This window comes from Heteronotia binoei, chromosome 19, assembly GCF_032191835.1.
Source record: "Heteronotia binoei isolate CCM8104 ecotype False Entrance Well chromosome 19, APGP_CSIRO_Hbin_v1, whole genome shotgun sequence".
Taxonomy (NCBI): domain Eukaryota; kingdom Metazoa; phylum Chordata; class Lepidosauria; order Squamata; family Gekkonidae; genus Heteronotia; species Heteronotia binoei.
Window position 1 is genome coordinate 12,130,514 of NC_083241.1, and position 15,834 is coordinate 12,146,347.

The 15,834-nt window shown below is 47.0% G+C and overlaps 1 protein-coding gene across 3 annotated transcripts in view; it reads right to left on the bottom strand.

Annotated features, from left to right (window-relative positions):
• Positions 1-14,753: 14,753 nt before the first annotated feature.
• Positions 14,754-15,834, bottom strand: part of LYSMD4 (LysM domain containing 4) — a 31,472-nt gene continuing 30,391 nt past the window's right edge. For all 3 annotated transcript variants that reach the window (XM_060259883.1, XM_060259884.1, XM_060259882.1), the window contains one exon: positions 14,754-15,762. In XM_060259883.1, the coding sequence (XP_060115866.1) occupies positions 15,175-15,762 (588 nt within the window). In that variant the 3' untranslated portion in view covers positions 14,754-15,174. The remainder of the gene's footprint in view (positions 15,763-15,834) is intronic.

Below are 15,834 nucleotides of genomic sequence, written 5' to 3' on the forward strand. Positions count from 1 at the left end.
TATGTGTATATATACATATATAAATATATGTATATAGATAGCAAAGTGACACTCCTCCCCCCATCTTGACACACGCGCAAATCTGGTGTTGAGTTCATCCCGCAGAAATAGAAAAAAGTTGTTGTAAGATGTCCTTTCAAGGCATATTAAAAATTGCTTCTTGTTGGGGGGGCCGGTTGGGGGAGAAAGCGATTCCTGTTGCTGGCGTTGAAATCAGGGAAATACACCTCAGAGAAGCAAAAGAGGAGTTTTTTTGAAGTGGTGTGTGGGTTTCCCTGCAAATCATATTTTAAGAAACATTTTAATTCTTAGCACCGTAGAGAGATTATCTGCCCTCCCCCGTGGTGGGATAGATCTGATCCCGCAACCCCCTACTTTTACTAGGTGGTATTTGAACATTATTACCTGTGAGTAGCCACAAAACGGAGGACTGTGTAAGCATGTATCCACCTATCTATTAAGATGCTTTTGCCTAATAAGTCAGTTTTCAACAGGGGGCACATGCTAGTGTAATAATACTTGAAGTAGCTCCGTCATCTCCATCTCATGCTGGAGCAATATAGCAAACAGGCTAATTGATTTCATTGGATTCCGTCTTGCAGCTGCTAGACACGTCTCAAATTATTAACCCTTGCAAAACTATTGATAGTTACATTAGATCCCAGACAGAACTGACCCCGGGAGGGTGGGGGGGCACTCTCCAGATTCAGAGTTGTGCCTCTGCGGCTGCTTCTTTAGAACCACCATTTGCGAAAAGTCAGCGCCTCCTTGCGGGGGATGTAGGTGTGGTCGCTGTTGCCCTGCTTGCTTGTGAGTCAAGGCACGTACAACCTGCACGTACATATGCATATATGTGTCTGTAAGAAAGAGCCAACACGTGTTCACTTTGAGAACGACACCGGGGCCCAATACCTGGATAAATGTGGGGCTCAAGTCACGTGTTCAGCTGTACGTGCGCTGAATGCAATGTGAGACCGCACACATAAATACCAAGCGTACATGGACTGTGCGTGCATTCACTTGTAAGGTGATCAGGGCGTTTATCTGCACAAATGTGGCAGTTTATTCACAAGGGCCATAAAGCCTGACCCCCCCCCCTCCCCCTTTGAGGGACCAAGAATTTGACTCTTCTCTTTATCAGAGGGGTTTTGATTTTCCTCAGAACAAAACTTCAGCTGTGTTTTCCCATCCCAGGTCCTGCGATTTTGGGGACTTTAAGGTGCAGCTTGTTACTATGTAGAAATGAAGTTAAAAGAGGATCTAATCCCCTTCCCAGTGGAATCTCTGACTCTTAAAAGTGAGCCCCCTTTGGGGCATGTATTAATGCAACAGTGGTATTAAAAATGATGGAGAGATTTGGAACTTAGGACAGAGGAGGGTGGGATCTTTCCCGCCTGAATTTTTTTCCTCAGTCGTAGGAGTTATTTTAAAATTAAATATCCAGCCATCTTTCAATGTCAAGGCTATTCCCTGTTTTAATTTATCTCCCCCCTCCCAACCTTTTCACCTTAAGTAAAAACGGTATATAATGGTGGGTTTTTAAATTAAAAAAAAAAATTGGTAGTTGACTCATTTTTTTAAAAAAAAATTCCATAAATGCATAAAAGTCCTGGATGCCTTTTTTTTTCTTTATAATTCCTTAACGGTTCAAGGAACTGAGATTAGGAACTGACATCTTGCTGACGTAGATCAGTAAAACATCCCAGAGTTACTTTCTCCTCCACACACACACACACACCCCGCAAACCAACCCACCATTTCATGGATCCTTCTGAGACTTCCAAACAGTCTTGTTTCTCTGTTGTCCTCGACGCCCTCCCCACCCCACCCACCCCCCCGGTGAGCTTTTTGCTGTACATTTGAATGGGAGTTCTTTCATTTTCACATTTACTGTCTCATTTCTTGTGTGCCTTAACGAGATGGCTCTGCTGACTGTATCTCAATAAGTCTTTCTATTCCTATGCAGGTTTTGTAAGGAGTTCCATCGCCCTTAAAAACAAAAAACATTGAACCTGACAGCTTGTGCTTTTTTTTTTTTTTTTTTGGTATTTGAATCAAGCCAGCTAAATATTCAGAAAGTTCAGTTCTCCGACTGTTAATGTTCAGCCTCATCTCCTTGTTCCAGGATTTGGCCCTGTCTAGTTGCGTCTCCCGTGGAAGAACTTCGCATACCATGAAAACAGAAAATACAGATTTGTTTTTTTTTTAAAAAAAACACTAATGTAATTCAGGTGTTTTGGAAAATATTTACACCTTGATCCTCTAGACAAGCATCGTTGCAGCGGCACTCGGGGTTGCTTCTGCTGGTGTAGCTGCAGCAGCGTCCTTTCCTTTGACGAGCCAGTGTTTTTCTGCTGCCTGTCGTTTGCGACCCTTTCGTACCAAATATTAGCTTTTACAGCCGGGTAAGCTGGGTCTGCGGTGGACAAAAAAACCCCACCCTTTTAGGGTAGTGTATCAGTGGCGTCAGGAGAAAGGTTAGCTTCTAGCAATTCTTCTGCACCGGGCAACAGAAATTTGCACAATCTGGTAACGGTGGCCATTGCAACACACCTCGGCCAGAATCCAAAGAATTGTTCACCGGGTCCCCTACGCACCTGGCAGGGTTCCGGGCTTCTTTCTTGAACGGTAGACTCTTGATGCACGATAAGCCACTTTTGAAACGGAGAAGAAGCAATAGTCGTAGGAGGGAGGGGCAGCCGTTTGAAGAACGGTCCAAAAGACACCCGGTCTTTCGGCATACCTCAAGTAGCTCTTCAGCTGCCAGTCCTGGGGTGGGGGGGTGGGGTGGGGGTGGTTTCTCCTGTTGAACTAAACAATCAGGGAGCACACAATGGTATACGGCCTCTGGGCCAGTACCACCTTAGGAAAGGGGAGCACAGGTTTGAAAGTGTTTCCGTGTGACATTCGTCTAGCATGTGAGGAAGACAAGCTTCATCGTGGTGTGGCGACTTCCCGCATGGAGGGAATCTGTTGTCAAGGGAGTGCATTCAAAGAAACGGCAGCCTCCCCCCCCCCCCCCCCGCTTAACGGCTGAGATGTAAGTCGCTTGTCAGGGAGCAGTATGATGTCATAGAACGAAGACGTTCAAAGGATTTATACTTTTTTTTTTTAAAAAGCCCCTACCCAAATTTCTGGACAACTGAAAAAGATGGTTTAAATCAGGTTTGATAGCATGTAAGGTTGCAGCTTCATCTCTTATGCAATTATGAGTTGCTGGCGTTGACCCAACCGTTGCTTATTTCTAAAACGTTGCAAATACTGACTTGGCATGAACAGTGGGTTTTCTTTTGAAAGAAGGGAGTAATGTAAGACATGCTTTAGCCTTTCGCTGTAAAGGACGCTGATGCATGGGGGTGTGTATGCTGTGCACACAAGAAATATATAGTAAATAAGGAACGTAACGACTCCTGCCAGATCAGCCATGGGAAGAAGTTTGAAATTTAGAATGTGAAAAGACTTTTAAAAAAACAACAAAACTTCTTATTAGATACTTTCCTCACTTTGCTGTGCAAGAAGAAACACTGCTTTGCTATATTTAAAAAAAGAAAAGAAAAGCTTTTTTAAAAATATATATATATGTATTTGGTAAATGTTTGTAGTCAACAGTTCACAGACGAAGCTGTTTTGCGGTTGAAGCCGTCTGGCAGCAAAAGCTGGACTTTGTTGCCATCTTTGAGACGAATCTTTAAGGAAAAAAAAACTATTAAGTTAATCTCCCCCCCCCCTCCCTGAATGTGGTGGTTTCTTTCCCCCTCCCTTTCATTATACAATAAATATTCTAGTGAACTTTTTATCAAATGGTTAAGAAAATGCTAGAAGTTGTTGTAAAATATTTGTATCTTGTATTCACTAAAGTAAAAATACTGGCTTTTACTGTGTGCATCGGACTCACTCATATTTAGAATTCGAAGTTTTTTTTAATGTTATGTGTCATGCTTTGCTGTATTCCCCCCATGTCTGAACAAGATAGTTTTGTCCTGTTCTGTCCTGTCAAGATCTGTTGGCCAGCACAGCAAAGAATGTACTTTGCAAGTATTTTATATCCCACCCTACTTCACGAGTTCTGGGCAGGTAATAACACGATGGAAGTCAAAAATAAAATCTTTGCTCTGTGTAGGTAACTGAAGCAATGATGTACACCCTTTTCAGACCCAAGACTTGGTTCTCCACAAGATGGGACCCCGTCTCTGACATTTTCAAGGAATATGGCCATCTTTCTCCTTCGTTTTCCTACACCAAGGTGCCAAAGTGGATAGTATCTTGCATTGAAGAGGGAATTTTGGCAGATTCGCTCAGTTACCTAGGGCAGCAGTCCCCAACCTTTTTGGCACCAGGGACCAGTTTTGTGGAAGACAATTTTTCCACAGACGGGGTGGGGAGGGCATGGTTTTGGGATGATACAATTGTGCACTTTATTTTGGTGTGGTGGTTAGACTCTTATCTGGGAGAACTGGGTTTGATTTCTCACTCCTCCACTTGCAGCTGCTGGAATGGCCTTGGGTCATCCATAGCTCTGGCAGATGTTGTCCTTGAAAGGGCAGCTTCTGTGGGGGAGGTCTCTCAGCTCCACCCACCTCACAGGGTGTCTGTTGTGGGGTAGGAAGATAAAGGAGATTGTGAGCCACCCTGAGACTCGGAGTGGAGGGCAGGATATAAATCCAATGTCATCTTTTTCTTATTACTACTACATTGTAATATATACTGAAATAATTATACAACTCATGGCCCGGTTGCTAACAGGCCACGGCCCAGTATCGGTCCACAGCCCAGGGGTTGAAGACCCCTGACATAGGGTAATGTCAGCTCCTAAGCAGTGTTCAATAAGCAGGCCTCTTTCTGGCGTTCAGAAAAGGTTTGCTTTTATTGATAGATACATCACAGCAGTGAGCCTGCTTTCGTGGGGAGGGCGGGATATAAATTGAATAAATAAATAAATATGACTTTTTGTGTCGGATCTGGCTCTCGCAATTGGGGCCAGATCTATATACCCACTCCCGGGCCGTTACAAGCCCACCAAAATTCAGAGCAAAAAGCCTGCGTAAAGCAAAGGTAACAGTTTCTCACTCAGCTCCCCCATTGTGTATTAGCAGGTGCCAAGATTGTCTCTGAGGAGGAGATAGCATGCCCTTGAAGTCCAGACACAAGCATCCTTGCCAAGGTAGAATGATTCCTTTATGCGTTACAGAGTCAAGTGAAGCACAGCAGAGCCTAACTCCCCCAAATATTTTCAGAACAAGTTAGAGAGAGCCAGTTTGGTGTAGTGGTTAAGTGTGCGGACTCTTATCTGGGAGAACCAGGTTTGATTCCCCACTCCTCCACTTGCACCTGCTGGAATGGCCTTGGGTTAGCCAGAGCTCTGGCAGAGGTTGTCCTTGAAAGGGCAGCTGCTGTGAGAGCTCTCTCTGCCCCACCCACCTCACAGGGTGTCTGTTGAAGGGGGAGAAGACATAGGAGATTGTAAACCACTCTGAGTCTCTGATTCAGGGAGAAGGGCGGGATATAAATCTACAATTCTTCTTACAGCAAATACAGAGACCAGCAATATTCGTGACAAGGTCCCTTGACGGCACAATGGCAGATTTCCTGGAATCCTTCCAGTAATAGCTGTTTAAGGATAGACCTGGCTTCTTTGGCATTTCTTCTTATGGCCAATGTAGTTTTGCAGAGTATGCACCTTGACTCACTTGCAATTCTACTCCACCCATTGAAGAGCAGCAGTCAAAAGTGAGAGCCTTCTGCTTTGAACGGGGAGGGGCACCTTTCCCTGCACTGGGGGCATTATAAGGAACTCCAAAGGGATCTGTTGAGGCTGGGTGAGTGGGCGTCAACGTGGCAGATGCGGTTCAATGTGGCCAAGTGCAAAGTAATGCACATTGGGGCCAAGAATCCCAGCTGCAAATGCAAGTTGATGGGATGTGAACTGGCAGAGACTGACCAAGAGAGAGATCTTGGGGTCGTGGTAGATAACTCACTGAAAATGTCAAGACTGTGTGTGATTGCAATAAAAAAGGCCAACGCCATGCTGGGTATTATTAGGAAGGGAACTGAAAACAAATCAGCCAGTATCATAATGCCCCTGTATAAATCAATGGTGCGGTCTCATTTGGAATACTGTATGCAGTTCTGGTCACCGCACTTCAAAAAGGATATTATAGCATTGGAAAAAGTGCAGAAAAGGGCAACTAGAATGATTACAGGTTTGGAACACTTTCCCTATGAAGAAAGTTTAAAATGCTTGGGGTCCTTTAGCTTGGAGAAATGTCGACTGCGGGGTGACATGATAGAGGTTTACAAGATAATGCATGGGATGGAGAAGGTAGAGAAGTCCTTTTCTCCCTTTCTCACAATACAAGAACTCGTGGGCATTCAATGAAATTGCTGAGCAGTCGTGTTAGAACGGATAAAAGGGGGTACTTCTTCACCCAAAGGGTGATTAACACATGGAATTCACCGCCACAGGAGGTGGTGGCGGCTACAAGCATAGCCAGCTTCAAGAGGGAGTTAGATAAAAATATGGAGCAGAGGTCCATCAGTGGCTATTAGCCACAGTGTGTGTGTGTGTATATATATATATATATAAATTTTGGCCACTGTGTGATACAGAGTGTTGGACTGGATGGGCCATTGGCCTGATCCAACATGGCTTCTCTTATGTTCTTATTATCAGCGGAAGGCCTCAGCCTCTACACCTCTATGCAGGTCGGGCTTTCCGGGGCAACTGATTGGCCACTCTGTAGGACAGGATGCTTGACTAGATGACAACCACGGCTCTATTCCAGCAGGTCTCTTCTCACGTTCTTGTCCTCAGCTTGCAACAAGGAACCTGCTTTGAATTTTTTTGTAGCTGGTGTCTTTTCCCCTCAGTAAGCAAGCTCAAAGATAGTGCTAGTTCTAGCAGGAGTGTCTTGCTTATTCTGTTGAACATTGAACACAAAAGCTGCCATTTCCAATGGAGTTTGCTCTATCTAGGTCAGTATTGTCTGCTCAACCCCCAGGAGCAGTTCTTCAAGTTTTGGGGGGCAGCACCTCTCCAGGAAGAGCCCCGTGGGGTAGAGTGGTAGAGCTGCAGTACTGCAGTCGAAACCCTCTGCTCACGACCTGACCTGAGTTCGATCCCAGCGGAAGCTGGTTCAGGTAGCCGGCTCAAGGTTGACTCAGCCTTCCATCCTTCCGAGGTCAGTCAAATGAGTACCCAGCTTGCTGGGGGGAAAGTGTAGATGACTGGGGAAGGCAATGGCAAACCACCCCGTAAAAAGTCTGCCATGAAAACACCCCAGAGTTGAAAACGACTGGTGCTTGTACAGGGGACTACCTTTACCTTTTTTTCCTTTCCAGGGTCTCGGGGAGGTCTTTCTAGTGGAGAGCCAGTTTGGTGTAGTGGTTAAGTGTGCGGACTCTTATCTGGGAGAACCGGGTTTGATTCCCCACTCCTCCACTTGCACCTGCTGGCATGGCCTTGGGTCAGCCATAGCTCTGGCAGAGGTTGTCCTTGAAAGGGCAGCTGCTGTGAGAGCCCTCTCCAGCCCCACCCACCTCACAGGGTGTCTGTTGTGGGGGAGGAAGATAAAGGAGATTGTGAGCCGCTCTGAGACTCTTTGGAGTGGAGGGCGGGGATATAAATCCAATATCATCTTTCACATCACCAGCTATCTGATTCTTTTCCCTGGAGATATCCGAGGACTCAGCTAGGGACCTTCTGTACACAAAGCTGATGCTCTGTCTCTGAGCCACCTTCTCTTCCCTAGTACACTCAGTGGCTCAGGCAGTAAATTCATAAATATCATTTTTCATACTGACGAATGGCTTGTTAACGAGAACACATTTTGTGACTCTGGGTTCAGCCATGCAGTCAATGACAGATGCTTTCTCCTGGCCTACTTTTTTTAACTCTGAAAAGTGTGTGCGTTTCTTTGGGCTGAATCCTGTTTAGAAAAGCGGATTCTCGCTCTCGTTTTCAGCCGTGTATGAGCTTCACTTCCTGGCGGCGACGGTGGCCTGGATTTATTAGTGGCTCTTGAAAATTCATTGAGTTCCTTGGGCTAAAAATATTCGGAGTGTAACTCCAGATGCTTAAAAATCAATTCACTTACACCCCACCCCCCACCCCACTTCCACAACGGCGTTGGCTCCTTTTGTCTCTAAATCCACTTTTTGTGTGAATTCATGCTACCTGAGAAAGTACTGCTTTATCAGCTTAAAAGATCTGTGACCTGGTGTGTCCAGAGGGAGACAAAAATGAGCGCTAGCAAGAAAGAGGTCTGTTTATTTTCTGCACAAGAGGTTGGTTGTTGTTTTTTAAAACATCCAAATTCTTTTTCAAAGAAATGCTGGGACTAAAATGGGCATAAATTCTTTTTCAAAGAAATGCTGTGGGACTAAAATGGGCATAACATCAGTTTCCACTGACTTGGCTGTAGCTTTCGTATCCTTGAAAGAAATGGAATTTTTTTTTTGGCATGGTTTAAAATTTTAGCGGATTTGCAAAAGGAAGAAAAGAAGGCATGGGGAAATGACGGTGTTCAGCAAGTCCATCTGTCCCCCCCCCAAAAAAAACTGCCCTTACCATCTCCCCAACCAATCTTTCTGCAACCAGTGAAGACTTAAAGCAATTCCTCAAGAGCATTAAGATTACAAGCCATACACTGATTTTCACTTTTCCCCTGTGTGGTTTAGCAATGTGGGAGTTCATGGAACAAAATCTAGGTAACGGAGCAGCGGGCTCTAGTGCTTGGAAACCATCGTTGAGATGGAGTCAAGTTGAGAAACTGGAATGTCTCAGATACATGCAAAAGGTTTCTCCGCAACACACCAATAAACCTTGTGAACAAGGCACCATTGCGGACACATCTGAAACGTTTCCTTTGCATCTCTTAGAAAAACTATATTAAATGTGCCTGTGAACGCTGTTTAAAAAAAAATCTGTGCTGAGGAAAGCTGAATTCTGAATTCTGGAACAGGGTGGTAAAGCTGCAGTACTGCAGTTCTAAGCTCTGCTCATGACCTGAGTTTGATCCTGGCAGAAGCTGGGCTCAGGTAGCCGGCTCGAGGTTGACTCAGCCCTCCATCCTTCCGAGGTCAGTAAAATGAGTACCCAGCTTGCTGGGGGGAAAGTGTAGATGACTGGGGAAGGCAATGACAAACCACCCCGTAAAAAGGTCTGCCGTGAAAATGTGAAAGCAATGTCATCCCCAGAGCTGGAAACGACTGGTGCTTGCACAGGGGACCTTTTCTTTACAGTTCTCCTGCCAGAGAAGAGCACTCTGAAGCTGGCTGTGCAAGACACGAAAGCCCTGGAACCATTTGTTTTTTTTAAAAACATCAGAGACTTTACTGGACAACTTTCTACACACCCCAAAGGTTTGTCAGGACCCAAAACCGCCATGGACTAGAAACGTAGATGAAAGTCAAGGTTCTCAGGGAGTTAGTTTCCGCATTTTGTGCAGTAGAAAGTGCCGTCAAGTCGCATCTGACTTGTGGTGATTCTTCGTGGAGTTTTCTAGGCGAGAGATAAGCAGAGGCAATTTGCCCTTTGAAATTCCTGGGTGATCTCCCAGCCAACCACCAGGCCTGACCTTGCTTAGCTTCTGAGATTGGGCTAGCCAGGGCAAGGCACTTAGGACTAGCGATCGGCCAGAGCACTCTTCTCGGATGGTGGCCAACACATCATTCAGAACTTGTAAATAGATTTATTGAAGCTCCCAAAGTAATCAACAGGTATTTGCTCACTGTGACCTGTCACATCAGGTGGGAAACTCATGCTGAATACAGTACAGGCAGCCCCGTGGTGCAGAGTGGTAAAGCTGCAGTACTGCAGTCTGAGCTCTGTGCTCATGACCTGAGTTCGATCCCGTCGGAAGCTGGGTTCAGGTAGCTGGCTCAAGGTTGACTCAGCCTTCCATCCTTCCGAGGTCGGTAAAATGAGCACCCAGCTTGCTGGGGGGAAAGTGGGGATGACTGGGGAAGGCTATGGCAAACCACCCCATAAAAAGTCTGCCATGAAAAAGTCATGATGCGACATCACCCCACAGTCAGAAACGACTGGTGTTTGCACAGGGGACTACCTTTACCTTCTTACTGTTCTTACAGATGCCTAATGGTGGAAAGAGATGAATTCCTCCAGTCTCCCATTCTCATAGCAAATACTAATAAAGGGTTGTAAAAGAAAGGAAGTGAGCAATAAACAAACTTTCTCGGGCTGGTTATGCAGCCAGAAGACCCCTAGTTAGGGTGAGCTAGCTCAGTCTTTTAGCTTCCGGTTCACACATTTTTGTCGTAGCTCAGGGAAAATGGCTCCACAGCAAACGAATTCATGCAGTAGCTCGCAACTTTAATGCCAGCAGCTCACAAGACTCCACAGCTTAGAGGGAATATTGATTAGGACCCGTCCTTTTCCTACTGGGAATGCTAATCTGCCCTGCCTTGCCCCTGAATTGCTTGTCTTGTATTTGTGGCTTGGGCATGTCTCGACATATTTATAGCAGATCCAGAGAAAAATCTCATGCAGCCATTCCCTTCCCTGAGATTCCCTGTCTTCGTTGGAAGCTTTTCCATACTGCAGAAAAGCTGCATTTGCCCCTTTTTTTTTTTAATTAAGGGAACCATTTCCTTTCTCCCAGCCAGATTTCTCCACAAAAGTGTATTGCAAGAACCATGAAATGGAAATTAATGCTTAGTGCTCTGGCATCTATCAAAGGGTGTGTTTATTTTGGCCTCAAGATTTACCGCTTTTTAAAGCAGTTTTCCGTCACCCGACTTTCACCTGTTTCCATGGGCATTAAGCTAAATTTTTGGAGTAGCTGTTTATAAAGTACGTGCGTCTGCCTCCTTCCTCCATGCCAAGCACTGATATTTTTATGGAAGACAAGAGAGTGAGAAAAGTTTAATGGTACAGAGCAGCTAAAGCACCAACATCAGCGGCATGGACAAGCAAGTAACCAGCCTGGCTCTCCTGTGTGGGGAGTGAACATATGAAGCTGCCTTATACTGAATCAGACATTTGGTCCATCAAAGTCAGTATTGTCTTCTCAGACTGGCAGCAGCTCTCCAGGGTCTCAAGCGGAGGTTTTTCACACCTATTTGCCTGGACCCTTTTTTGGAGATGCCAGGGATTGAACCTGGGACCTTCTGCTTCCCAAGCAGGTGCTCTACCACTGAGCCACAGTCCCTCCCCCAACGGAGAACTGATGCCGTTTAATGCCCTAAATTAGGAGTGTGTTCTGTCATGATTTAGACCAGCTCTAAGGTTTAGACTTGCGTACAGAGCCTAAGGTATGAATGAAGAGTCCTTATCCTCTTAGTGGAATAAGCAAACGATGGATTCAGAGAAAGTGGATTAGGAAGTTAAAAATGTACATATGAAGGTGCCGCACATTGAGTTTGATTCTTAATGCAGGGATGCCTTGGGACCAAATAGGGAGCGGTTTTTCCCAGAGGTCAGACTGCCCCACTCGGGATCACTGGAAAACTCTCAAATAAACCAGGCTGGATAATCAGAAAAGGGTATTTTATTATTAATAATAAAGAGCGAACGTACATACGAACCACACAGGGAAAGCACACAGACTATCTAGGAGAGGAGAATAAAAGCAAGTAATAGGCAGAGCAATTTGAGAAGGGCGATGATTACCAGATCTTGGAGGTCAAGATTCGTGGAAATCAAGAAGGAACTGGCCAGCGTTTCCCAGAGAAAATGAGGAAGAGGTAGCCCACATGTGAGTGGCCGGGTGTGATGTTTACTGCTGAGAACATCCACACACTGCACTGGGCAGAGTGCCATTTTTGTAGGAAAACTAGCCCAAGGCAAGGCTGGCGTGTGTGCCCACCAAACAATACCATGATTGGTTTGTCAGGACTAAAACTATGTGTTTGGGGAGGCTTGATGGCTTCCCCATGGAAACTCATGACAGCTTGCATGAGAGCTGCTAATGGCATTGATAAGTTCGTCCAGTGTGAACTGAAAGCATGAATGTTCTCCCGATGTGATTGCTAAATGTAAACTAAAAGTGTGCTTCTCAGCCTCTCCCATTCTGTATTCAGGGGCCAGCAACAGAGTTAAATGCATAAATCAGGGGACGCTTGACCAGGTGTGATGAGGTCATGCCGGGGAAGGGTATTGTTTCCCGAGAAGCCCATTGACGAGATCAGATATCTCTTTTGAGTGGGGAGGGATGCTATTAGCGGGGCTTTTTTTGAACAGGAACGCAGCTCCAACTGGCTTGGCATTGGGGTGTGGCCTAATATGCAAATGAGTTCCTGCTGGCCTTTTTTTTTAACATGACCCTGAGTAGCCTTCCCAAAAAGTTTCCCAGGCTTGTCTCTGACCAGCGTCCCTTTTGCTGGATGATTAATACGTGGAATTCACTGCCGCAAGAGGTGGCGGCAGCTACAAGCCTAGCCTGCTTCAAGAGGGGAATGAATAAGCATCTGGAGCAGAGGTCCATCAGTGGCTATTAGCCACAGCTTATCTTTGGAACTCTGTCTGGGGCAGTGATGCTCTGTATTCTGGTGCTTGGGAGGGGCACAGTGGAAGGGCTTCTGGCCCCACTGGAGGACCTCTAGATGGCACTTGGGTTTTGTTTTTTTGGCCACTCTGGCACACACTGCTGGACTGGATGGGCTATTGACCTGATCCAACATGGCTTCTCTTATGTTCTTATTTATGCTTGTTCCATCTTCCATAGGAAGGGGTCTGGATGCTAATGCTACCACTGAGCCACTGCCGCTAAAATGGCTCAGGGACAAGCTGGGCTGATGTGTCCCGGGGGTGTTGCAAGTCAGAGGCCTTGCAGCCCCGACCAGGCTGGTGGTGTCAGCAATGGGGGGCTGCTCACCTGCTGCTCAGGCGATCCGTCGGCACCCCCCTACAGATCTTCCGGGGCTTGGCTCTGCTTGCTCCTAGCTGCTGGTGCCTCATCAAGATTTTCCCATATAAGTTAAATGGCCAACCAAGGCTCAGGAGAGGTTTCAGCTGGCCCTCCTAATCTTTTGGCCTGTGCTTGGGGTGCCGGGGCTGAAGGAGCTGCCTCACCTTCCCCTGGCCTTTCAGAAGCTGCACTGGGTCTTCTGGAAAACACTAATCCAGGGGTGTCAAACATGCAGCCAGAGGGCTCCTATCAGGCCCCCGAGCAACTGGCTGCCATCTGCTTCCTTCTCCCTCTCTCTCGCTTCCTTCTTTGCCATGCTTGCTCATTTGCATGGGAGCTGTAGAGCAAAACCTCTATTTTCTCCATTGGCTGAGGCTTCTCCCTTGGGGAAGAGGGGGGGGAGAGGGAGAGCTTGCCTTGCCAGGCTCTCTTAATCCCACAGCAGAGCCACTGAGCGAAGCCTGTTCCTTCTATTGGCTGAGGTTCCTCCCCCTCCTGATCCCCTAGGGAAAGGAGAGAGCCAGAGCTTCTCAAAGATTTCAGGTTTTCACGGCTGTTAACATCATTAGGGTTTGCAGAATCTTTTGGGCTCAAGTGCCGTGTTCTACTGGAGAAAGTTTTCCTTCCAGACGTTTCGTTCTCAGCTGCGGAGAACATCCTCAGTGGCGTTGCAGCCGGCTGCAACGCCACTGAGGATGTTCTCCGCAGCTGAGAATGAAACGTCTGGAAGGAAAACTTTCTCCAGTAGAACACGGCACTTGATCCCGAAAGTTTCTACAAACCCTAATGAGCCAGAGCTGCCTTTGCCCAGTTCCCTCAGTCCCACGGGAGAAATAGAAAGGACCTTTAAGGCCAACAAGTGCTAATGTTTTAAGCATTTTTTATTTTAAGGTGTTTAAATCTTTAATTGTGTTTGTGTCCTTTATAAAGTTTATATCGCTGCTATCTAATCTGAACTAGAAACACACATGGCCTGACCCAACATGGCCCAGCCCGACAAGGTCTCATTTATGTCAGATCCAGCCCCCATAACAAATGACTTCCACACCCCTGCACTAATCCCCTGTCCATTCCAGCAGCTGCTGCTTTGGCCTGCTTAGCTGGTGCAGGAAAGCTGCTCAGACAGAAACCCAGAGGAGGAGGAGAGATTGGATTTATATCCCGCCCTTCACTCGGGAGTTTCAGAGCAGCTTACAATCTCCTTTCCCTTCCTCTCCCCACAACAGACACCCCGTGAGGTAGGTGGGCCTGAGGGAGCTCTGAGAAAACTGTACTGATTTCCCACTCGCCTTACGCCGTTCTCACGCTCCTCTTCTCAGCGGGGCTTCCGTCCGATTTCACTCGCTTCGCCTTTTTCGCATGACAAACAGAAACTGGTTTTGAGAGCTTTCTATTTGCTGCGCGAAAAAGGCGGGGTGAGTTGCAGCCCCGGGGCAGATAAAGTGAAATCAGACGGAAGCCCCGCTGAGAAGAGGAGCGTGAGAGCGGCGTGAGGTGAGTGGGAAATCGGTCTCGCTCCTGAAAAAGCCGTTCTTTCAAGAACTGTGATTGACCCAAGGCCACCCAGCTGGCTGCATGCGGAGGAGTGGGGAATCAAACCCGGTTCTCCAGATCAGAGCCCACTACACCAAACTGGCTCTTAACGACTACACTCAAACTGTAGCCTCTTCTCTTGCTCCTTCTCCCACTCCCATAGGGGAAAAGCCCCCCTTCCCTGCTGTGGAATGATACTTCTATATGCTGGCAAAAGGAAATCTCAAGATTCCTTCCATATGCATGACAAGCATGTTCTATTAAACACACACACACACAGGAAGGTGGCTTCAATGGATGTAAACACAGACTTGATAGGCGGCAGCTGTTACGGCGACATTAATAAACCACCTCTTAAACAATTGGTTTTAATTGTTCAAAGCACGGTGAGCCGCATCCTCAGCCGGAAATGCCCGAAAAGAGGCCACGAGAAACAAAACCAGATACAGCAGTGGCAAATCTGATTGTTGAGACAGCGGTTTGGCCTGATGTCAAAGGAGGAGAGACGTGGCAGGGAAGTATCCCATTTTAACAACCAAAATGAACTGTGCGCTTGAGATGCAGGTCAGTTGTTAGACACTCTTTTTCTGTCAGAAGGGTGGCAAACACTCCTCCTTTTCTACCTAACTGGGACAGAACGGTGTTTAAATACACGGCAGTGGTGCTGTCCATCTCTCTGGGCCTCGGGAGTCCGATTTCTCCGCAGTGTCCTTTCTGAGTTGTCCCACCCTCTTACAAGCCTCTTTACAACTCTTTTCCTTCCTGGTGTGAGAAGTCATTCACCGGACAAGATGGCCGCTTTCGTTTTAGGGGCATGCGGCGTGGGTGGGTGGCCAGCCCCCGAAACGGATACCAAGACTCCTGCCACCGATCCACGCGAGGAGTTGCTGACAGGGACGGTTGTGTTGGTGGCGTGGGCAGCCACCCCTGACGCTTGCGTTTTGAAATAAACGATATAAAACACGGGCAAAACAATTCCTACCAAAAGCATCACAATGACGGCGTTCCACCACTGGATCCCGCAGTCTGCCCCGCTGCTGGGCTTCTTTGGCTTTGGGGGCGACCAGTCTGGCGTTTCAACGCAATAGTCTGAGCTGAAGGAGGCCTCGACCTGCGCCGCTTGCTCAATGTTCTGGTCAATCCCTCTGAAATACCGATCAATTTGCTTGCCGTCCGCGGAGAGGCTCCCTGTGCCTGGAGAGCCAGGCAGTTCGGTGGGCGACAAACCAGAGCTCTGCGGAGCCAAAGACGTTTCGCTGGTCTCAGTTAAAATGCCATTGACCTTAATGGGGATCTTGATTGATTTTAGAGCGTACAAGTCCTGCTCCCGGATGAAGTTGTTGATCCGCTTGATATCTGCAACCTGGAGAATCCAGAAAAGGGGGAAATCCATTATCAGAGCAAGTGCTTTCTCTCCCCACCCCCCCATTGTACG